Raw genomic sequence first — 25,073 nt, forward strand, 5'->3', positions numbered from 1 at the left:
ATCTCCGTGACGCTCTTCGTGAGTGGCGTCCACCGGTGTTTTCGGCTTGAAGGGTGTGTGTTGTCCCTTCCGCCAACAAGAGGGCGAGAGCTGGATGAGGTGTCAAAGTTTACCCTTGACTGCCAAATACCTAGCCTCCTCTTTTTGTTCTGCCGGGCGATCCGGACATTGTTCTCTCTGGTCCTCTGCGTGTAGAGGTGTGTACTCTGGGGAAGATCCCTTCCCAGTTGCTTTTCCGTCTCGGCAAAGCGCTTTGCCGCCGTCATGATGGCATCCCAAGTTGATGGCATGCCATCCTTACCCGTCAATGTGCGGATAAGTTCTGGGTATTCGGCGCCTTGGATGAAGGCGGCGCGAACCAGATCTTCACTTATGTTGCCGAGACTAAGCTTTTTGGAGTTGAAGCGAGTGATGAAGTCTAGTAGGGATTCATCCTCCTCTCTCACGCAGTTAAGGATCGTCCACTGCTCTTCAGTGTACTTCCTCTGTTGGCTGAAATGCTGGCTGAACTTGTTCTGAAAGTCCGCCCAGTCATATATGTGGTGGATCGGTAAACGATCGAACCATGCCCTGGCCGCTCCGACCAGAGTCATCTGGAACATGTAGCACCACGTGGGTTCCGTCCAGTTGCTGACGGTAGCCCCCGCAATGAACCTGTTCAAATGGTCGTCTGGGTCGGATAGACCATCATAAGTGCCAATGTTGGACATTTGTTTGGCACTTCTCGGGGCGATTGCTTCCGCAATGTCCCTTGCGAACTTTGACTTCCCTGCATTTGTAGCAGTTGGTCTAAAGGTTTTGGAAAAGTCACGCGGGTTTCTCTCCACGATTGGTTTAAAGGCTTCCCCAAAGTTCCTTTTTGGTTGGACGTCCGTTTCCTTACGCTTCCCTTTCGCCTTATGGCGAGGGTTCGCGTCGGTGTCGGATTCCAACTCGTCTGAGTACTCGCAGTCACTGCTCATATTGAGGTGTTGGCGAGTACTGGCGAATTCGTCAGCCTGTTGAACTGAACGCAAGCGTTCGTCCAATTCGGCTTGGAATTCTCTTTGCCGTGCTTCGGCCCATGCCTTCACTTGATCTAGTGTCTGGCGAGGAACCTTCGTTCGTTTTTCCAGTTGGGTATCGGAGAACCCCAATGGAATATTTACTCCACTTGCCCCGGCTTGGGTAGTCGGGGTAGTGTTCGTAAGGATTGTATAACCGCCGGTGTTCCCCCCAGTTGCTGGGGTTGTTACCTGGGTTTCTTGGTCGGTTACTGGCCTTTGAACCGGAGTAACGTTAACCATTTCTTCAGAAATTGTGAAAAAACTAAAGTAGTTCTAGCTTTTATACACGGATGGCGCCAATGAAGAAACACTAAGTGACCCTGTACAGATTATAGATAATCTGGGGGTTAAGTAATGTTTCCCACGGATGAGGTCTAGCTGAGAAGGCTGTTCTCCAGGAGACCTGCAAAACAAACACCGTAACCTCGTCACTGAGAAGGGGGGGTTCCTCCTTGTGACCACCCTCCGGCGTGAGAATCAGACTAGGTTGCTCTGAATATAAGTGTATATTAAGAGATTGCTAGATAACTGGATAGCAGATGATCTTACCATTCCAAGATATTGGAGTATTTATAGCCGAAGGTAGGTTTCCAAGAAGGTACAGCCGGCTGAATAGTATTCCTGTTCAACCAACAGTGGACTATGCACAGGCCATACTGGTTGGTGGGTAGGTTACGGCCAACAGTGACAAAGTCGGCTGCACTATTCCACCAACTGTAGATTATGCACGTCCCACCTACTGTGGATTGTACGCAGGCCATACTGGTTGGTGAAAAGGTTACGGCCAATAGTAACACTATTCCACCAACTGTAGGCTGTGCATGTCCCACAGTAAGGGTTGGTGAGTAGGCAGCGGCTAATAGTGACAAACAGTACTAGAGGGTGCTCCTCCTCGCACTGTTGTCGGTGAGCTGTCACCCTGTGATTGGCTCATGGGTTGTTCTGGTCAGATCGCCTGTCCTATCCATACCTTGGTAGGTATAGTACAAAAGATCTTTCAGAATCATAGACTGGCTCATTTAGGCGGGATTGTTCCCGCCTTGCTCATTCCTTCATGTGACTACTGAAGTATCTATTGTCTTGTGCGTGTAGCCCTGCTGTCTGCGGGTAGCCTTCCCTGATGGCTTGTATCCGCAACTGCGGGAACAGGCGGGGTACTTCACCATTGGGAGGCTTTCCCTGCGTGTACAGCTTGCGTACTGCGCGTAAGGTTCTATGAGCATGGTGGGTCCTGCGGGAGCAGATGGTCTTTGCGCAGACGTCCCTGTTCAAGGTGAGTCTTGCGGGACCAACTGGGCTCTGCTGGGACCTAACCTCCGGGACAACATTATGATTATCCTTGCGGGACAACATTATGATTATGGATATAATGTTGTGTATAATGTATGAATGATATGTACGTATGTTATGAACGAATGTAAGAGATAGCCAGGTATAGAAGAAAGGGACTGAGCCCTAATAATACTCAAGGCAGAAAGGGACTGAGCCCTAATAATACTCAAGGCAGAAAGGGACTGAGCCCTAATAATACTCAAGACAGAAAGGGACTGAGCCCTAATAATACTCAAGGCAGAAAGGGACTGAGCCCTAATAATACTCAAGGCAAAAAAAGGGACCGAGCCCTAATAATACTCGAGGCAGTAGGGCATAATGCTCTTTAAAACGTATAAGTATGTAACGTATTGATAGATACAAAGTATGTAAAGAAATAATAAAAGGAAGAATGAAAGAAAAAATGTATATATTTATATATGTGCGAAAGAAAGATGTGCAGGTTAAGAATATAATATGCATCTTCGGATGCGTATGTATAAGTAGGTGAAGGTATTGTATATTACTTGATTAACTAGAACTCACTCAGCGTAGCTGACTTTTAGTATGCACGCAGGTGAGTAGAATGAGACAGCTGGCTTGAGCGAGGGCACATGGCAGAAGAATAAGAGTCTGGCATCTGAAGACTTAAGACGTTTATGTTTAATGTTATGATATTTTGAAAGATAAGAGTGTTTATTTTAAGACAAGTCATGGATTTATATGTAATGTTTTATGAATGTTTAATGTTCCGCGAATGTTTTAATTAACTCTGATGTTCAGAACTGTGTTTATGAGTAAATCCAACGTCCAATGTATGGCACCGGTAACGGGGCCTTACAAGTCACGAGTAGATTGTCGGGTCAAACTAGTCACGACGAGTTAACAGGTAATAAACTACTTGTATAGGAAATGTATACCGGAAGAACTAGCGCTGGCCAAGATCTTCTCGTAATGACTAACTGAGCTTTCAAACTAACCGGTTCGATTTGTTTAGTAAACAAAACAACTCACCAAGGTTAGTTTAGTAAACTACTATTGTCTCGAAAAGTTGTAATCTACTCGTCGCAACTAAATGATTTATGCAGTACTGCGTTGACTACGAGGCATGCAACTTCTTTAGTCGTGGTGACTAAATGATTAGTGAAGATGTTCGTCACAGTTAGTTTATAACCACATGACATGTTTTAACTGGTTCTGCAACTACTCATGTGTTAACAAAGTTTACTCGTCAAGACAAGTTTATACTACTTATTTATGGAGTTATTTGAAAATCAGACATAAACATGAAATTTGTATTCATAAATACTTATTTTGAAAATTTTTCCCTTCTAAAAATTTCTCAATTATTTATGTCTTTTCAGTATCTTTTCATTCTTGTCCCCAAAAGATGCATTATTTCCACACTCATTAATGTGTTCTCTATTTTAATTTTTGGGACTTTTTTCCACAATCATTTAACATACATTTCTTTTAGATTGTTTTCACAATCATTTAGTGTCTTTTGTGTGATTTGTTTTTTATAACAAGGTAAACCCAGATATTCTCTAATCTTGTTTTTAAATATATACTTTTTGTCCATAAGAAAACTTACACCCTCACTAGGGGTGTTCATGGTCCGGTTTTCATCGTTTTTAGGTGAAACCGTGAAACAAACCGTTAGTAACGGTACGTTCTTGATTTTATAAACTAAAATCAAACCGTTAAACTTTTAAACCGAACCAAATTAAAGCGTTGGTAACGGTTTGGTTTTACAGTTTAGACTTGTTGAGGATGTTGTACAAAATCTCCAAAATAATTCATGATATTTAATTGTACAACTTCCAATAATTTACATAAAGTAACAAACACCAACAGTAACTTACAGAAGGTAACAAACGACAACTGAATTTTGGTTTCTCATTTATAATATTGAAATGCTAGTTTAAGTTTTTACGTTTTAAATTTGTTAATTTGTTACTTTTTTTATGTAGTGCCACTACCTGTATTTAGTAATGTGTAGTTGTATACTATATGCATTAATAACTTTTATTCAATTATGTCTACTAATATACTATACTTGTGTATATATTTATGACATAAAATATTTAATATACATATATATAAATAAATCACACGGTCCGGTCTAGTTTATACGGCTCGTTTCAGTACAACCCGTAAACCAAACTGATCGTTACCGTTAAAAAATTTTCAAACCAACCGACCGCAAGTTCAGAAAAAAACAATCGTAAAACCAAATCGATGACCGGTTTGAACGGTTTTGCGATATTTCAAACCGAATGATGAACAACCCTAACCCTCACTATTCTAACTGAAACACATTTATCAAAATACTTAGGTATCAGTAGAATATTAAAGATCACCCTTTGAAATTTGCTTTTAGGTTAAATAAAACTATTGATTGGAAAATTTACTTTAGGAACTCTTTAATTATAACGTAAGGAACCAGCTATTTGACACAAGAAATTAGTTTTCTTAAATCTGTAGAATTTATGATTGTCTTTATCATCAAAATAATATCAGAATATCACCACAAAAACTTGTTAAACAAAAAGCAATAAAAATAGTAATTGTAGTGATTTATTAGATCATACGTTATGGGCGCTCTGAGTGCTCCCATGGGGTTTCGAAGCCCTGCACACCATCGAGGGGCGCTTGGGGGGGGGGGGGGGGCTTCACAACTATGGGCGTCTAAGGAAGTTTCGGTGGGGTCATGTGTTTCTCTCTCTCTCTCCCTCTCATACACACACACACATACATATATATATTGGAGCGCGCAAGGGGCTTTAAACCACATCGGGGCGTTATGGAGAAGGACTTCGAAGCTCCATTTCTTACGTGGCGATAACGTGGAGTGGTCCATAGTGAACAACCTTAGCGGAACATGTTGCTGATGCGTGTTTGTTTCGTGAAATTAATTCAATAAAAAATTTGACTTTTTGTCAATTTTCTTTAATTTGAATGTTTGTTTTATAAAAATTAATCCTAATTTAATTCTTGATGTATTAATTTACACATGAACTAGAATTTCAATTAATTTATATTTAACTTCCTTTGTGTCAAACTGAAAAAGAATTCAATCTAAGGAATGAAAATCTTTTACTACGCCTGTACGCCTGGGATGAGCTATCAGCATACCCCATCCACCCCTGGCCATTGCCACCACGAATGCATAACAGACACTCCCTCCGCGGCCACAACCTCAACATCTTTGCGACCAAGAGTGCAACCACCACCAACATATATCACAAGCATAAGCCCGAGCCCGCAAACATAATGGACCTTTGTAGTCCAAAATTCCTTCGAAATTTGAATTTCTATTCAAACGATTGCTTTGAGGTTGACAACTTGGAGTCTTGGACATACATGCAATTATTAACAATGCGACACATGATCACATTAAATCTATGCCACATTTACTTTTCTTGAACAATATGCCACTTGTAGCCAACTCATGCTACCCTACATGCCATCAAGATACCGATTTTTTAAAATTAAATAGCAAATTCAAACATTGCAATTTCAAAACCAATTAATCAGATACAGCAATATGTACACCAACGAAGAAGCTAACGCTCACTCTGGCAAAGAAATTACATGTACAGGTTTGTTTAGTTCATGTAAAACTTGTATTGATCGACAACTTTGAATATTTAAAAATATATGATCCGAGTTTTCAGTATTAATTAATCATGTGATGATGTTTAATAAATTTTCTGCATGTTGTTTGAAGCTGCTGTGGCATGGGGTCCTGGGCAGCCTTTCTCCATGCAGCAAATTCGTGTTCAACCCCCTCAGCAATCCGAAGTCCGAGTGAAAATCCTATTCACTTCAATCTGTCATACTGATCTTAGTGCTTGGAAGGGTGAGGTATGAATATATATCATATAATCTATAACCTTTAATTAAAAGCTACAACTTATCTTCTCCTTACTCCTCACTAATTTTGGAAATTACTTGCTAAAAGAAATGTAGTTGATTAATATTTCCAATCTATAATATATATAAACGAACCCATAAAAATCCTACGTGTCGCGATGTGGTCGCTCCCCCTTTTTTTAGAGTCATCAGATTTGCTTGATTTTTAAATGGAGGCTTCTCATACATTTGACCCGAATTAATTCACGGGTATGGGTCTCATCAAACCCAGATATTTCTTAAACGGGTTATAATATCTCACTAAATTAAAAACTAATCTCACCAAATATTAATTTGATGTAAAAATCCTATAAAGTAGAGATATACTGTCAATTTATATCTGATTTAAAAAAAGAATATATTATTTATAATTAAAAAACCAATTTTATAATAAAAAAATAAACGGGTCTTGGGTCTCATCAAACCCATATAGCTTTTGAACCGGGTTATAACATCATTTATTTGTAAAACAATTTATCATCAAACCATAAGTGTACTATTGACGATGAAAAATTTGGACCAGAACTTGGAAGCTGTGATTATATGAGATCTAATTATGTATGTGAAGTAAAATATTATTCAGTGAATTCTTTTGTTTTTTGTTTATTTTAATTACGCTATTGTGTTTAATGACCAGACTTAACGGGGTTAGTGGGGTCGGGTTTAATTACAAGTGAAATGAAACCACGGGGACGAAAATCACAAATTTGAAACTATTAGACTAACTGCATATTTGAACAAACCACGGAGACGAAAACCGTAGTTTACTCCTTAAACAATTTAGAACCATTAATAACTACTAAATTAGTTTTCTTTAAAACCACTAACTACATGCCCTCTAATCATACTTCAAAATCTTAATGTCGTACATATTATAATGAGAGATTTAAACTTAAAAGAGAATACTTCTGGGGACGCAAAGAAATTTAATGTTTGAAACAAAATATCTGAGTGATAGCCCTCAATCTAGATATCAAGATTGTCCATGCAATGAAAACTAGAGACATGGGATAGCCCACTTTTTAATGTATAACTTAAAGCTATGCAAACCTGAGTCACAAGCGACTCTTTCATATTCGCTCATTTGTTTGCTTAATTAATTAGTGGGTGGCCCCGCGTTTTATGACGGGTTCGTAAGAGTTAAATCTAACTCGACTTGTCTTAAACACTTATTGATCGTGTATAGCGAATAAGGTGTTTCTAAATATTTAGTTCACCAAATAAATAACATTTTCACTTTCGGGCTATACATGCATGCTCCACTCCATTGATCGTGATCATCGCTTATTCCCGTCCCCTCTATGATCCGATATCAAAAAAAGTTATTTGTGAAACAAATTATTATTATACAATAAAAAAATAAAAATTCAAAAAATAAATAAATATTAGAAACAAATAATATAAAACAACTTCCGTAATACATGGTATAAAAACTAGTAGTTTTATAAAAGTATAGCATTTAAACTACTGATGTTGTTGTAAACAAACAAGCTAGGTTAACAATTATTTAATTTTATGTTAAACCTACATAAAAATCTGAATAAACCTATCGTTATCAATATTTCAATATTATAAATATTCATATAAAAAACTTATATCTACTTAGTGTTTCAATATTTAACTGAAACATTTTGGTATATAATCTCAGGTACTAAATCTTACAATTTAAAATACTTTAGTATTATTATTATTAGAAAAATTGGATTTAAATAATCCCACCTTTAATGGGTTGGCTAATAATAATTCTACATCTGGTATTTCCTGCTGGCAATCCCACCTTTTCAATGTCTTTTGTTTTATAAACCAGCGTTAAAAAAACTTATCGGGGTTAAGTTTTGCTGATGTGGCTGGTGAGTTGGCAGTGTCATAATCCTACGTGGCTTTTCCCTTTGGATTAAAATGCAATTACTATAATTTATTATATTAAATCCTATTATTCAGATTTATTAACTTGGATCTGACCCAAACCCGCGACCCGATTAGCGAACCCAGATACCCAAATCACTAGCTTGCACTATAATTCTCGTCCTAAACTTAGAAATTGAATCTTGCATATCCTTATGCATACCATAACGAGCCCACCGACACCATAAACATGGAATGAGATCAATTATTGATTCGTATTACTCGTTTGAACGAACCGACGTAACCTGTTAATCAATATACTTTATAATGTTCATAATAATTCAATTAAACTTTCAGAAAGAACCTCACATACATAGCCTATAGTTACCCTATAATGAATTATATTATCATTGATGTTTTGATGCATGTTCTTGAGCCCCTTACACCGTCACTGCCGGGATCAAATTAACCCTCTTCCAATCATCTTTATAGGTAACTAATTATACCTTTGTGTTCGTCGTCATTCACTCTTTAATAGCCCTAATTTCAATCGGCCAATCAAATAACGAATTGGCCGATTGATGATCTAGGGTTCATAATATAGTAATTGCGAATGTCAGGTTATATGGGTTGCGAATGTCAGGTTATATAGGTTCTGTTTCTGGAATTTTATCAAAGGATCACTCAGATCAGTTGGCTTATGCATGTGGTTGTTGACTGCCGGGCTGGAGGCTCAGGTTCGAATCCCCTGCAGCCTGTTTTCGTAGGATTAATATAGGTTTTTGTAGGATTAATATAGTAATTGCATTTTAGGATTAAAAAGGAAAAGCCATGTAGGATTATGACTGCCAACTCACCAGCCACATCAGCAAAAACTTAACCCCGTTAAGGTTTTTTTAACACTGGTTTATAAAACAAAAAACATTGAAAAGGTGGGACTGCCAGCGGGAAATACCGGAGGTGGGATTATTATTGACCAACCCATTAAAGGTGGGATTATTTAAATCCAATTTTCCTTATTATTATATGTTATTTTTAATACTATTATTTTTGGTTGTAGCTGGTTTCAACTAATGAAATAGCCGGTGAAAGTCCAACATTTAACATGTTTGCTTCCAACGATTCACGACTAACGGAAGTGTAACTCCGTTAGTCTTCCGCCACCAGAAAAACGTTTTTTCCCCGAAAACTTCTTTTTCGCCGGAAAACTCAACCTGAACATAACCACTGACCACCACCACCTGAACACCACTGTCATCGACCGACAACCACCACATGAACACCAGTACCGCCACTTGAACACCAGCGTTGACTACCACCACCCGAACACCACAACCGCTGGCCAACATTATCTGAACGTACACAACGGTTTCCACTTGAAAAAGAGTTTTCCGGTCGAACACGTTTTTTCGGCGTTCACTACCAAGGGTTCTTGCGACCTCGGTGATGGAGATTTTAACAAAAAAAAATGTTTCTAAAAGTGCAATCTAATGTTTTAAAGAGGTTTGGAACGAAAAGGTTGAGTTTTCCGACCGAAAACGTTTTTCTACAACCGGAGACTAACGGAGTTACGCTTCCGTTAGTCATGGATCGTTGGAAGCAAACATGTTAAAACGGGAGACTGTCACAAGTCATTTCGTTAGTTGGGACCAACAGCTACCAAAAAGTGATAGTTGGGATCATTTAAAACCAATGGTTTTCATGACGTTTTCATGTGTCCATGGTTTTCATTATATCCTTACAGAGTACTGATACACTGAATACTTGCATACAGAATGAATCTCAATGGGTGTATCCTCGGATATTCGGACATGAGGCCTCCGGGTAATCTTTTCAACTTGAAACATTTAACCTTATAAACTCCGTGCGAGTGTTACTGGTATACATGACAGGTTGTAGATATTACGCTAGTTTGCTTAATTCTGCCCCCTTGTTTGCTTATTCGGACATGATCCCTTTAGTAATCATTTTTCAACGCGGCTGACTGAAAAACCGCTGCAAAGACCCCAATATTCATCTTTTGAAGCTGTGTCTTACCTCTACACTAAATATTACTGTATAATATTCGGAAACTGAGATTGCAACTTTATACTTCAATACAAGATGGGTGTTATCCAATTACTTTTTGTATAAAAGACTATGCAGTGTTATTACATGACGTTAATTTGCGTATTAATTGATTCGTTGCATCCTTATATGTAGGCTTGTTGAGTCTGTAGGGGAAGGTGTGGAGGACATAAAGGAAGGAGATTATGTTCTTACAATTTTTAATGGAGAATGTGGTGAATGCATTTATTGCAACTCAAAAACCACCAATCTATGTACAAAGTTTCGAGTTGACCCGCTACGAAGTGTGATGAGAAATGATGAGAAAACAAGGTTCTTGACTCAAGACGGAAAACCTATCTACCATTTCTTAAACACTTCAACTTTCAGTGAGTACACAGTCATAGATTCAGCTTGTGTCGTCAAGATTAATCCAAAAGCTCCCCTCATCAAGATGACTTTACTTAGTTGTTGTCTCCCCACAGGTTTTGGTCTCTATATATATATATATACACATATTTATTAGTTACGCTTTAAATTGTCCATCCTTGTTTTAAGTGAATTAGTTCAAGAATTAATATGTGTTTGAAGGATTTGGATCTGTAACCAATATCGCAAACATACACGAAGGATCAACAGTGGCAGTTTTCGGTTTGGGTGCTGTTGGATTGGCGGTAATACTAGCAGTATATTATATATGTTTTTTGAGTTAACTTCTATTTAAAGGATGATATATACCGTCACTAAAAGCTATCAGCAACATATTTGTAGTTGTTTAGCAATAGATTTTTGACTTTTGCTAATGACAGTTTTCAAGTAGTGGTGTATTTGATTATGGCATGTTAAAGCAGGTCATACTAGGGGCCAAAACCAAAGGAGCATCTAAAATTATAGGAATTGACATCAATTCTGACAAGTGTATCAAAGGTACAACACAGTATATACTTACTTGTAAATATATGTTTTATCCTATAAACTGAGCTTATGGGGCAAAGCATATTTTTATACATGAATAATCCTTGAGACCAATTATCTAGTAACTATATTCGATAGAATAGATATATGTTTATACATGAATCACCCTTGAGATTTGCATTTTAATGCTCTAATCCATTGTTACATTTGAGGCACTTTAGATATTCATGGTTGCATCTATATGTATCAGTTATCTGATGCAGATATAAACTGGGGATTTACCAGTACATTTCATTGATACCCAATTATTACGAGTTTATGTTAGATTAGTTATTATTTTGGTACTTGATACGCCAAGTTATTATCTCCGATGTTGGAGTACCTTGTCGGAACATAGGGAAAAAAACATATTCACGCGTGAAATGAAAGAAAAGAATAATCGGATAACTCATAGGAAAAGATTAAGATATAAAGACTAGCTAAGAGTTTAAATTAAGTTGTTTAGTTTATTTGTTAGATTTATCGGGTTTAGTTATATCTGTTTTATAGTATTAGTATTAAACTAGAATTAATTTAAGGGTTAGTATAGATATAGGGATATGTAATTGGTTCTGGTTCTGGTGTGTCGAGTTTGGGCTCAATAAAAAGAGTCTGAGATGGTTATGTCTCCAAATCAGTTTGTTTCTTTGTTTGTTTTGATCATCGATCATGCCTGGGCCTTCATCCACGTTTAGTTTTGAAGCAAAATATAATGAGGCAGCTATTGTGATAACTGATAATATTCAATAGAGATATGTTGATTTCGTTATCTGTAATCGAGCCTTGGTGTAGAATACTCCACGCAAGTAGTATCTATTATAAATTTATAGTAGTGTCAATGTGGAATATCTTTCAACCAACTGGTAGAACATCAAGGTAAATGCATAAAAGATAATTGATATCTATATCCTTTAAAAAAGGTTGTTTTAGTCCACCTTTATGCCCTACATGTTCTGTTTGTTATCAAGGGCGCGCGTAGGTGAATGAATCTATGTGGAGCAGTGTAATTTGATCAACGATCGAGAAAAAGAGCCATGTCGCATGTTGTGTGAAGGCAATATAGGCTTCACGATCTGTGTGAGGTGACCGACCAATAAGCAATAAGTCGAATAGATAAGACCTGTGTGGTGAAACCGATCAAGTGATAGTTATAAAAAGAGAATGGCATAAGAAAATGTCGGAGGGGACGATCATACCAAATGACGTATTGAAATCACTTCACATTCGATTTCTAGGAGTTGATCATGTGCAAAAGGATTGTCTACAAACACTTAGAAACGAGTTATAACTGTTGAAGATAAAAGATAACGAGTCCATTCATGAGTTCTTAGGTAAGCATAGTGGAATTATCTTGATGTTCAAGAGCCTTGATTCGAGTCTTGATGACTAGGTAATTGTAAGAAGGTGTACGTTAAGTTATGACTCAAATATATACTTGTAACCCGTGGTTGTTGTCGAAAAATACTAGTAAACTGTGGTTGACGTCGAGCCTTGGTGTAGGGTTTTGGGAGGACAGGGTGCAGGATAAAAGAAACGTTATTAGATGTTACAATTGCAAAGATTTTGGTCATTATGTGGCCGAATGTCCTAAAGGAGAACAAATTGAAATTTAGCTCAAGAAGTTGAGTTTGCAGTACTATGACAAGAAGTGGGTCCAAATCTGTATAGGTGGAGAATGAAGATGTTAAACCCAATTTGGTTCACATTTGAATAAGATTATTCAGTATACAAGGAAAATGTTAAGAAAAAAGTTTGTTAGAGTTTGACTCTTGGTTAGTTTAGTTTATAAGTTGATCATTTGTTAGGGTTATCTAGTTTGTGATTGTGTATTAGTTTAATTGGTTTTTAAGTCATGCTAGGTTTAATATTACTTAGGCTTAAATACCAAGTCCTGTTTCGTTTATGTTATTTCAAGTTTCGGTTGAGTTATTACTTAAAAGAGAGTCAATATCCAAGGTTTGGTATCAACCGATTTTGTTTGTGTGTTCATATCTAATCAAGCCAAACATGACTAAGTTTAATTTTAGATAACATTGTTCTATAATCATAAAACAACTTAAACATTCTTTGGAGTTCAAATAAGTTATTGGAGTTGAACAAAGTTCAAACGAATAATATCTCCAAAGTTAAGATTATGCATTTTTTTTTCTTCTTCTTTTATGTTAATAGTTTACCCATATTGGTGTAATGAAATGCATATTAAAGTAGGGTAGAATTTTATCAAAGATGTATTTCGTTGATACATCCTATATATGACAGGGCAAACATTGGGAATGACGAACTTTATAAACCCAAGAGATCTTAAAACTTCAGTACATGAGGTAAGTAACTAGCTAGTACGTGTATGTGTGTGTATAATAAAATTCTTATTCTGTTGTACACAATTGTTATAATGTTAGATAGATTAAGCAAAATGATGATGTAAAGTAGTAATAATATATGTTATCAAACTCAAACAGAAAATAAGGGACATGACAGAAGGTGGGGTAGACTTCAGCTTCGAGTGTTGTGGAAATGTTGATGTACTTCGTGAAGCCTTCTTATCCACACATGATGTATGTATATATGTATATACCAATGTGTATGGATGAACTTTTGTATTAATTAATGTGAATCGATGCGTGAATACAGGGATGGGGGATGACTCTAATATTGGGGATTCATCCATCACCAAGACTGTTGCAATTGCATCCCATGGAATTGTTTGAAGGCCGAACAATCACCGGTTCAGTGTTTGGCGGTTTCAAAGGGAAAACCCAACTCCCTCTTTTCGTCGAGCACTTTATGCACGAGGTATGCTTATTTCTTTTATATACGTGTATACATGCGTGTATATTAACGTAACATTATACATATGTGTAATGTAATGTATCCATATGTATGTTTATATCAATATAATATTAGTATGTGCATATATGAACGTTTCAGATGGAAGGGCTAAAGTTGGATGAATTTATAACACACGAGCTTCCATTCAACAAAATCGACGAAGCTTTCGAACTGCTAATTCATGGAAAATCATTACGATGTATGCTTCACATGTGAGTATAGCATATATATGTTACTTTGTTGGATAATTGAAAATGATGGAAGGGTGTCCTACTGGAAGTTCAAACTAAACTTAATTAAGGTAAAACTTATATTGTTCTAATTATTAGGGATTAAGTGTAATTAGTGTGTTAGATTAATCGGTGTATTTCCCAAGACTACACATTGTCTTGAGAAGCGTTGGTTGAGTCGGTGTTTAAAACATATCTCTAATCAGAATTGTAATCAAGAAATTCAAGTTTGTGTGTTAATTCTTGTTCCTTTCATTCAGTTGTCGCTTTGATTACCAACAATTGGTAAGGTTAAAATCAAGAACGATCGATCTGGGAGTAATGATTGGTTTAGATTCACTAGGTGAACATAACAGCCGTGTATCTTTGTCATTAGATGTGGTTGTTTTGATTCACTCTGTGACCGAAAAAATACGTGTACTATTTTTGTAACATTTGGTTTTGAACCATCCTAAGTTTTTAAGCAAGCGAAAACTTGTGGAAGACTTTATTAAGTTAAGCATGATGGTGACGGATGTCGTTTAGCCAATAGTATATGAACACGAACATTTATATAAGTTGGACATTTATTTATAACTTACAAACATTATTCGCAAGTTTACAAGCACATGATTTACGAAAAACATTTGTCTAACATTTCGGGTTCGAAACATGACACCCGCTTTTCTTACATGCAACATGAGGGCTCCAACTTTTTTTTATTAAAAATGAAAAAACAAAAACAACACAAAATATGTATATACGTAGGGCTATAAGCGAACCAAACGAAGCTTTATTCATGTTCGTACGTTTAGCATTAAATTTTTTCACAAACAATTCATGTACGTTAACCCAGCGGAAGATCTTGTATGTGTTTGTTCATTAAGGAATTGAAGTTGTTCACGAACGCAAATAAACTTATACCATTTTAAGAAAAAACAAACAACATTCTTAGTCCATGACATTAGAGATAATCACCATAATATAATATAAAGTTAAGCACTTGATATAACAATAACAATCATAAACATAATCATCCTCTAATTGACGGTTTTCTAAAAAAGGTCTACGCAAGCTCTTTTTGTCTGCGTCGTGCAAACCACATGCAGACATTGTCATCTGCAAACTATTTGTTTTTTCGAAGACGTTTCATTAAAAAACGTCTGCGCGAACTCTTCTTGGTGCAGACTTGGTTTATCCACTTCTAAGGTCTATAGAGGGTTAAACACCATCACCTACCAACATCCACTGTCCACCACCACCACCACTATCACCGTCGTCTGCAACCACAACAACCCACCACCCACCCATCCGACACCACCATCGTCCACTGTCCTTCGCCACCACCACCGTCCACCCCCTCTACCTCCACCACCCTCCACCATCGTTCGTACACCACAACCAGTTTATTTTAGTATCATACAATTGTTAAAAAAATCTTTTTTCTTGCAGGCTGCAGATGTTTTGTCTACCTCTTCTTCTACAGATATGGCTCGCAGACTACAAACATTTTACATCTGAAAAACAAACAACACCCTGTACTTGTTATTAGTTAAAGCAAGACTTTATAAAACAAACATTTAACGAAACGAACCAAACCAAACATAAACAATCAAACTATAATATTTAAATGGTATGTTGGATATTACAAATAAAATATTATAAAAATATAAAACAACCTTTTACTAACGTACATAAACAAATGAACATAAATGAACACATTTCCAATGATTCACGAAGACAAAAGAACGAACACTACCTTTGTTCATGGTCGTTCATTTAACTAAATTTGAACACATTTTAACACTAATCCTCAAATTGCTGCTGTGTAAGCTGCTGCAATTACATAACCTACATCTTGATTGTGTATATGTGTTATAGTTCAGTGTTCAACATCAATTATTAAGTGAGCTGTGTGTGTGTGATTTTTTTTATGGAGTTTAGTGTTTGAATGTGATGTATATAGATGGTTTTGCAAATTATCATCAATCAACCTTTGCTTATTTTTGTTGAAATTTTTGAAGTTTTATGCATTTACAATGCATACGTAGGCTCAAGCTTGGCTTGTTTTGACTTATCAAAGCTCGAGATCATTTTGTGAATCGTTTTATCAAGGTCAAGCTCGGTTTGGGCTTGGCTCTTTTAGGCTCACAAGGCGGATCGAGTTCGATAAGTGAAGCTTGGACTCGAGCTTGTTTATTAAACAAGTTTATTTTAAGCCTCGAGCTTGTTTGAGCTTGGCTCGATTCAAGCCTTTAACGAGGGGATCTCGAGTGGCTTAAAAAAAAAGAAAACTTTCTTTTAAAAATGGAACAGGGGAAAAAATATTTAATGTCATAGATGTCAACTCTTGATGCGTGATTATTATTTATTAGTGCCATACATTTGGTATTATAACACAGTATTAACATCTAATATCTTCAATTCATATTTTCTCTGATTTATACGGAAGAATGATGATTATGGTATATGCAGATTTGTGAAGAAATCTAAAAATGAAGTATTCAAAACAAGAACCATTGAGACCAACTTCACATATGCACCCACCAAAATATGTTCCTCCCAAAGCCCGTGGCTCGAGCCGCAGTCCAATGGCAAGAAGTGGGGTTGGAACCAAAGGCAGAAAGATTTCTCTGCTGACCGAGAAACCAAGCAGTACTCGAGTTGAGGGTCGAGTTTTGGAATCACCAAAATTGAAGTTCGGAAACAATGAGCACGTGATTCCTTGTGGTGGTCGTTGGAACTTAAGCAAGAAGGTAAATAAGTTGTTGAAATTTTGTTGTTTATAGTTTTTAAATGGTAAAAGGTTCAAGTTTGTTATCGAATGCAGACACTCGTTGAGCCCAGACAGATCACGCGTTGGGCTATTGTGAACTTCTCTACGCCTTGTGACATCGATAAAATATGCAGAGATTTATTGAGGTGTTGTAGAGCTAAAGGAATGGTGAGTTTATTGCATGCATCTTTTTGTTAAAAGAATACAACATGATATAATTACCATGGTTTTTTATCATAAAGGGTATTTTAGTTATTTTGAAAATTTAACAAAAAACAAAAGATAACCTCATCCATAATGTTAAAAATGACAATAAAACTAATTAATAGAATATGCAAAATTAAATAAAAAAATCCAATGGAACTCAAAGAAACTAAACTGAAAACTCTTGAAGTAATCACCTCATTTAAAAAAATACTACTAATTAGTATTTAGTAGCTAGTAATTTTACAAATATTAATGCTACTTTGTCAAATGTTGATTTATATTTAAGTAAGCTAAAGTGCTTATTAAATTAATTTGTGTTTTCTTTGAACCGATCCATTATTGCTCCGACCCATATTTGGCCCCTGTAACGAAAATTCATATATTCGTCACCGATCTTTTTTAAAAAATATAACAGTAAAGGATAACCCCATCCAACAAGGGATTAAAATGTATCAAATCCATAATATAGGTAGACCAAAATGATGAACCGTGTAACTAATTTAAGATAATATTAATAAAAGAAAGTTTGTTCTACTTGCAGGATGTTGAAAAGCCATATTCTATTATCCAAGAGAATCAGCAGTCTACCTGCAAACCTGCTTCTGCTTATGCTCGTGTCAAACTTATGTTTGAAGCTATGGAGCAAACACTCCCTGGCCAACCTCAGTTTCTTTTGTGCATCCTGCCCGAAAGAAAACATTCTGACATCTATGGTTTTTGTCCTTCCTTGTCATCTTCAGTTTTCATTAAATTATAGTTAATAATAAATATAACGTTTATTTACAACAATAGGCCCGTGGAAGCGAACATGTCTTGTGGATTACGGGATTGTTACTCAGTGTATGTCACCTACTTCGATCAACGATCAGTATCTAGCAAACTTGCTACTAAAGATCAATGCAAAGGTCTACATTTCAATTTGATAAATAAAAGAATTATATATGGTTATTTGTGTTACTCTTAGGATATGACCAAAATTCCATTGTGTTTAAAATTAAAAAGTAACTTAAGAAACTAATATATACATGTATAACTAAACTCAATCATGTTGACCACCTCTAAAAGAATTTGCAAGGGTATTTTTGGTGTTTCAAGATTAGTGGGCTGGACTTTAATTGATACGAAAATGAAACTGTTGGATAAAAGGTCAGATTTAAACTATAGACTAAAAGGGTTATTTGTGTCGAATCACTTGACTAAAACCGCATTTAACTCTAAAATCTACATAATATAAAGTTTTGTGTTTTTCTGATTCGTTTTATATAATTTTCAGATGGGTGGCATAAACCATCTGCTATCAGCCGAGTGTTTGGAATGTATGCCATTAGTTTCAAAGATTCCAACAATGATATTTGGAATGGCCGTGTCGTCTGATGTTCCTTCAATTGCTGCTGTACGTTTCTGTTTCGGATTCTTATGACATGGAATCCAAATGTAAAATGTTGATTATTATTGTTTAATGTGTAGGTTGTTGGCTCAAGAAAATGGCCACTGATTGCTCAATACCGAGCTTCTGTTCGTGCACTGTCTTCACGAGTTGATATGATAGATGGTTTGTTTGAACCTGTGTCACCCAAAAGAGATGAAGGGATGATAAGGTTTGACTTCATTTTATATATAATTCAGAACTTTGAATTTTCAATTTTTGTATAGATTAAACATTTTTTTTTTTGATAATTTCAGGGAACTATTGGAAGATTTTTATGAAAGTACTTGTAAGATGAAGCCAGAGCATATAATTATTTTCAGGTATGTTTTTGTTGTACTGTGAGAATCCATTATTGAAAAACTCAAGGATCCCACCGATACTCTGCTAACCAATGGGATGAGGTGCACGAAACCGAAATAACCGAATCATAATCAACATAGAGAACGCCCTGCTTGCGGTGCACGCATATAATGTATATATGTGTGAACCCTCGGGTGGGCAAAAGTGAAATTGCACTAATTTTGACGTTATTTTACTAATCGCGTGAAAATAACGTTAAAAGTGGCGGAAGGTTAATCAGGCATCATGTGGTGGCGTTGATAGCCGAAAGACAAGGGTACATGCACCAATCGGTCGGTGTCCCGATGGTTGAGTGTTATGTGTCTTATGTCCAAGGCTTGATGCAAAACTACTATCGAGCCGGGGGTCTCACCGGAAGCAGCCTCTCTATCCCTATGGGGTAGAGATAAGGCTGTCTACATCTTACCCTCCTCAGACCCTACCATAGCTTTGCTATTGGTGGGATATACTGAGTACGATGATGATGATGATGATGATGATCAACATAATCGATGTAACCGAATTGAAATCACCGAAACTAATAAAAAAACCGCTGGTTTTATGTTTTATGATTTATGTTTTTTAAAATCCGATTTTTCAGTTTGGTTTCAGTTTTGCTATAACTAAAACTGGTGTAGCTCAAAAATTTTAGGTCCAAATGTGTAACAGTCAATTAATTATAAACTAACAAAAAAAATGAAGCCCAAAGTTTTAGGCCCAAATTCATTGTTTCAGTCCAAAAGTTTTAAACCCAAATAGTAAAACCGAAAATCGAACCCATTAAAATAACCATTTTGAGCCCAAAATGACCCATGCACATCCCTACTGGATAGGTCTTCAAGGGGGTTAATGGCAGCATGCCATATACCATTAATTTATAAATTATGTTCTTATTTCAGAGATGGAGTCAACGGGTCTCAGTTTGACCGAGTGCTCAATGTAGAGCTTGATCAGATAATGAAGGTTTAAGCATTTACTTTCATACTTTTACCTGTTAACTTTGTAACCAGAATCAATTAAAAAATTAAACATTGTGTAACGTAGGCATGCAATTTTATAAATGATGATAAATGGAACCCAAAGTTTTTGGTGATTGTGGCACAAAAAACTCCAATGAAGTTTCTTCAACCCGAATCTGATACCAATGCTCCCCCAGGTTACGTGTCTGATTCTTGAATATGTAATGATCATGAAGAACAAAAACTCACTGGTTTTAAATTGTTTCAGGAACAATTGTTGACACTAGAGTCTGCCATCCTAAGAACAATGATTTTTATTTGTGTGCTCCGAACGGGCCGATTGTGAGTATTAATTATTCAAACATTTATACATATATGTGTTTTTTGTCTAAAAGAGTTATTATTATTAAGGGGAATGCTCGGTCTACACGATACCATGTCCTGCTCGATCAAATTGGTTTCTCTGCTGATAACTTGCATGAGCTGGTTCATTCGTTATCATACGTGTAAGTCAAGTAGGGATTAACTAACTGTGGAAATTAGTTAATTAGTTGCTGATTTTGCGATTGTGGATTATGCAGGTACCAAACGAGCACGAATGTCAAATCTGTAGGTAAATAAATAAACTGCTCAACTTTTGCATATGGTTTGGTCATAACAAAAAAAATGCCAAATAATATTTTTATGTTAAGATTATAAGTAAATGTTACAAATGTATTTAGGTGTTGGTTTATATGTGCAGTTGCTCCTATCTGTTACGCCCACCAGGCAGCAGCCCAGATGTCCCAAATCGGTGGCGGTGGTAGTGATGACAATTTCATACAAATTCCAAAGCTACATGAAGATGTCTGCAACTCCATGTTCTTTTGTTAAACACTTAGATAATTACAGGAAATCTTGTGCGTTTGCAGTATATTTATGCCGGTTTTCAATTAGATTAACCATGACAAAAGGTGATGTTATCATATAGGCAATTTTAGTATCTAGATATTGTATGATGTAGTTTATAGATTTTGTTTCAAAGTTGCTAGCTTTTGCTTTCTGAATTTGTTGTGGGATCCGTAATGGTTCATATTTATTAGTTACTCTGTCTAGCGAAAGGCAACTGAACCGAGCTTACAATATAATGGCCCAAAGGGTATGTTTGATTTTCGTGCAAATAGAAGTTTTGTAGCTGCCGTGTTCTACCATCTTTGATAACACCTTGGTATAATGCTACGTTAGAGATGGTCTTATGAGAGGATAGTGTAAAATGTGAACCGAAACTGGTGAATGTTTTATATGAATTTATCAATAGAAAGTAACAATATCAAAAGTAAAATTATGGAAAATACATTGGAGATACCTAACTTGTAATGAAAGAATTCTAGTAACAAAGCCTCACTTCCTCCTACAACAATACTTTTACAGGATATCAACTTTCCCTCTTGTTTTCCATCTTTATTCCCCCCTTTATCTTTATTTGATGCTCTCATTTGATCACAAAAATAAATTAATTAAAAACCTTTCATAACATCAAACAACCACCATTAACAACACCACAATTATCATGATCCTGATTCTCATGCAATCCTTCCACACAAATCTTCCCTGCAAAACAAATTATATTCTTAGCAATAATAATATAAGTTAAGGGGTTACATATATGCATCGGCTGACCTACACCTTGGGTATACGCGTCAATCGACCCCTATGAAAATAAAAATTTAAAGATATATTATATGTTAAAATCCTGATCGACCCTTAAAAATTTTTAACACCGACCCTCTTCCGATCCACTTAAAAATTTTTCGTGGGTACGTCATTGGATATATGATATACCAATTTACAAGAAAACTTAGCTTTATAAAAGTGTTAGAATAAAGTGAAAAAGAAACTTACCGCCGACGAGATTGACATATACCCATTGCCGGGATTCTCCGGCAGCATGGCATACGGTGGCGAATATGTTGTAGAGTTATTATGGCCGGAATTACCTCCAACGGATATTCCGGTGAACCCGAGGTTATAAGCCGGATTTCCATCCGGCTTAAACAAACCATAATTCCTCTCTGAAGTCGGTCCCCCTTCAAATTCTTGTTAAAAAGTGCGAAAACAAATATATTCAGATCATGATCTGGCATTGCCGGAGTCCCTTTTGTATGATTCACCATTTTAAAGAGGTTTCCATTATACTTTTTAGCATTTTCCGGTGAGGCTCCGGGTTCGTCAGCGTCTCCTTTAGATGGCCAGCCGGTTTCGGATATCTGAACCGGTAAATTTTTGTGGCCTAGTTGGCCGAGAGCTGCGTATACAGCGTCAATCTGCGCGAACAACATGTTGTCGTAGCGCAGATTGTTGCCGGAATCAACGATTCCGTCGTTGGATTCGAACAGAACGAAATCCAACGACACCTCCTTCGAATTCCCCTTGTATGCGAAGAATGGGTACGCGTTGATTAGAAAAGGCGAGCATGTTTTCGAAAGGAAATCCAAAATCAGAGAAATGCAATCTTTTAAATCTTGCCGGAAAGCGCCCGCTGACGGCGGATATGAGGTTTCAAGTACGGCCAAGGAATGTGCTAAGTAACAGTAATCTGTTACACAGGTAATATATTAGTCAGAGTTTATTGTAATAATTATTTATTATAGTTAAAATATTAGTGATTTGACTAAAGCTATATTATAAATATTATAAATAGTTGATCAATAATATATAATACGTGTCTGTCAAGCTTTAGGTTGACCAGAGCAGTATGTATGTTCTGCATGGCCGGAAGCAAGCAGTCTGACATAGAAGTATCGTTAAACGTCAAAACTTCGTTTCCAACAGCAATGGAGGTGATTTTCGTCGTGGGGAGGTACGCTTGGACGTTTGATTTGATCCACGACTGTGCAGCGTCAGGATCTTGCAAATCCGATAAGTACTCGTTACCAATTCCAACAATGAACTCAATATCAGTGTTTGCAAAGGCTTTAAGGACTTTATGATCGGCGTCGTAGAGTTTAACCTTGTCGGCGCCTATGGACTTGACTAAGGGGACTACCTTATCCGGTGAGGGGAGATTGTTGGCTATTTGGCCGTAGTTTATTCCGATCGACGAGACCGGAAAAAGGGGATTGGAGATAAAGAGAAGCAATAGGATGGTGGTGAAGTGGTCCATTAATGGTGGTAGATGTTGGCCGGAAGTGGTGGTGGTGGTGGTGACTATAGAAAAGTGAATGTGACACCAACTTGAAACGTTGCATGTAATGTTACTTTGTTGGCCTAAATTCCTAAAGTGATACAAACAAGTGACATTTATTTTCGTGACTTGCTTTTAGCATTTGCTTTGATAGTAATAATAATTGTTATATTATGTGGGGATATATGTTCAAATGTTCCATGGTTCTTTACTCAAGATCTACTTTAGATTTCTTTAACACCGATAATCATTATGAACTTGTGATTAAATAATAATTATTTCTTTTGTAGTAAGCAATCTATTGATGTAGGAAAGCTCGTTTACAACCTTTTTAACTTGTTCGGATAAATGGGTTTTATGGTTTATATATGTTTGGATTACATGATCATTTAAGTGTGTTTGTGTTAGCTAATGTTCTTAAAAACAAACAAGCATATGGATCGCGTGTTGGGTTTTGTAAGTTCAACCCAGCAACCCAAAACTCGACAACTTGACCTGGTCGACCCCTGACCAAAACAAATACTCTAGCATGATAATGCGTCAAGGGTAACGCCGGCCCGGACAACAAGTTCTTTTATTTGGATGAAATCATGACCATAGATGAATTTATTTAGGGGAGCTTTTCAAAATAGCCTATTTTGACTATCGTTTTCTAGAAATTGTCCAAAACCAAACAAAAACCCAAACTAGCCTAAAAATCCCGTTAGTGTTGTGAAACAAACCTAATAGCTAAACATGTGAGAAAGAGATGTAGGGAGAAAGATGGAGATTTCATTAATATGGTGTGTCTTACAATAAGATACAATGATATGTATATATAGGAAAAGATAAATTGGAGAATAAGCTTAATCTATATTAGGTATTGATAACCATAATAATATATATTTATAACACTCCCCCTTGGTTATCAACTCAATACGCTTGGATATGCTGCCTCCTTAAAAACCTTGCTAGGAAAACCCAGTGGGACAAAACCATAGCTAAGGGAAAAAGAGTGCAGCGCGTATTGTCTCCCTCTGATTAATATATCTGTCAAAATGGTAAATATCGATCTTCTATGAAAGTTGCCCAAAACTTTTGTAGTCAATCATTTGCGTCTTCGTCACTTGACATTTGAATCTTTAAGTTGAATAATGTTGTATGATCTTCACATGAAAACTTCTATTGCTTAATCTGGTAAACACTATGACCTTGATGTGTTTCTCTGCATAAACAAGACTAACCAAACTTGTTTTGATGGGTTAGTAAAATATAAACACATATATTTCATACCTGAAATATATGTTTTAACTCATTCGGATGTCTCCTAGCATGACGCATGCTGATAAATATAAACAAGAAAATAATAATCCTATATAGCTAACAGTATGACATAATGCATATATGCATTACGATATTTCCAATAATATTTCATATTCATATAGGAAATGATAATAGAGTCATTGCTTGACATCCTTTAACGTGCTAAAATGATTAAATTTGTCCATGGTAAAATGTCTCAACATTTCTTAGATCTTCGATGGATTTATAAACATATAATCACACATATACTCGAACTATAAGTCGAGCAATAATCACACCTTGTCAAGGTCTTTGAAAAATAATTTTCTCTTTAAAAGCTCATAAGTTTCTCTTGATGATGTGTACATCATCAGTGTATGATTTTAGTGAACTTTTAAGAGTGAAATTTTGATAAAAAGTATGGCTATTTATATCCAACTTATCTCCCTCTTTATCAAAATATCTCTTGATTTGTATCAAGCTCAATCCGATTAATCTATACTTAATAAGCATAAATCCATGCATTTACCAATCCATCATGAACTTCTTTCCAACTTGACAAATTATGCATGTGTATTCACTTTTCTAGGATTTTTGATGCATAAAGTTGCTCATTTAAAAACATCAATTTTGTATCACATATCATCCATATTGTACCATTTCTTTGTTTATTGAGATATTGTACTCATAATATAGATGCTATTCTATGCGTATGCTTACTGATGCACAAGAATTCCATCATTAAGATGTATTAGTTAACC

At 36.2% G+C, this 25,073-nt stretch overlaps 3 protein-coding genes and 1 pseudogene across 4 annotated transcripts; 3 read left to right on the forward strand and 1 right to left on the reverse strand.

Annotated features, from left to right (window-relative positions):
* Positions 1-5,839: 5,839 nt before the first annotated feature.
* Positions 5,840-14,357, forward strand: LOC143589819 (alcohol dehydrogenase-like 4). Its single transcript, XM_077070469.1, has 10 exons — positions 5,840-5,962; positions 6,091-6,227; positions 9,895-9,944; positions 10,323-10,651; positions 10,758-10,840; positions 11,018-11,093; positions 13,380-13,441; positions 13,580-13,675; positions 13,752-13,913; positions 14,049-14,357. Exons 1-10 carry the CDS (start codon positions 5,908-5,910, stop codon positions 14,163-14,165), a joined length of 1,167 nt encoding a protein of 388 aa, XP_076926584.1. The 5' UTR covers positions 5,840-5,907; the 3' UTR covers positions 14,166-14,357.
* A 2,130-nt stretch (positions 14,358-16,487) lies between these two features.
* On the forward strand, positions 16,488-18,029 carry LOC143589820 (protein argonaute 16-like). The gene is made up of 3 exons (XM_077070471.1): positions 16,488-16,914; positions 16,989-17,102; positions 17,683-18,029. The coding sequence occupies exons 1-3, from the start codon at positions 16,654-16,656 to the stop codon at positions 17,896-17,898; spliced, it is 591 nt and encodes a 196-aa protein (XP_076926586.1). The 5' UTR covers positions 16,488-16,653; the 3' UTR covers positions 17,899-18,029.
* A 385-nt stretch (positions 18,030-18,414) lies between these two features.
* Positions 18,415-20,741, forward strand: LOC143589823 (protein argonaute 4A-like). Its single transcript, XM_077070473.1, has 6 exons — positions 18,415-18,534; positions 18,609-18,739; positions 18,825-18,890; positions 19,809-19,872; positions 20,450-20,481; positions 20,591-20,741. Exons 1-6 carry the CDS (start codon positions 18,415-18,417, stop codon positions 20,739-20,741), a joined length of 564 nt encoding a protein of 187 aa, XP_076926588.1.
* Positions 20,742-21,260: 519 nt separating this feature from the next.
* Positions 21,261-23,337, reverse strand: LOC143589821 (glucan endo-1,3-beta-glucosidase 11-like; annotated as a pseudogene). The gene is made up of 3 exons (XR_013145355.1): positions 22,558-23,337; positions 21,750-22,432; positions 21,261-21,458 (listed from the first exon to the last, which is right to left on the reverse strand). The product of XR_013145355.1 is annotated as a glucan endo-1,3-beta-glucosidase 11-like (transcript).
* Positions 23,338-25,073: the final 1,736 nt, after the last annotated feature.

Source organism: Bidens hawaiensis, unplaced genomic scaffold (genome assembly GCF_021521415.1).
Source record: "Bidens hawaiensis isolate Kalapana, Puna unplaced genomic scaffold, B.hawaiensis_p1.1 tig00037826_1, whole genome shotgun sequence".
NCBI lineage: Eukaryota > Viridiplantae > Streptophyta > Magnoliopsida > Asterales > Asteraceae > Bidens > Bidens hawaiensis.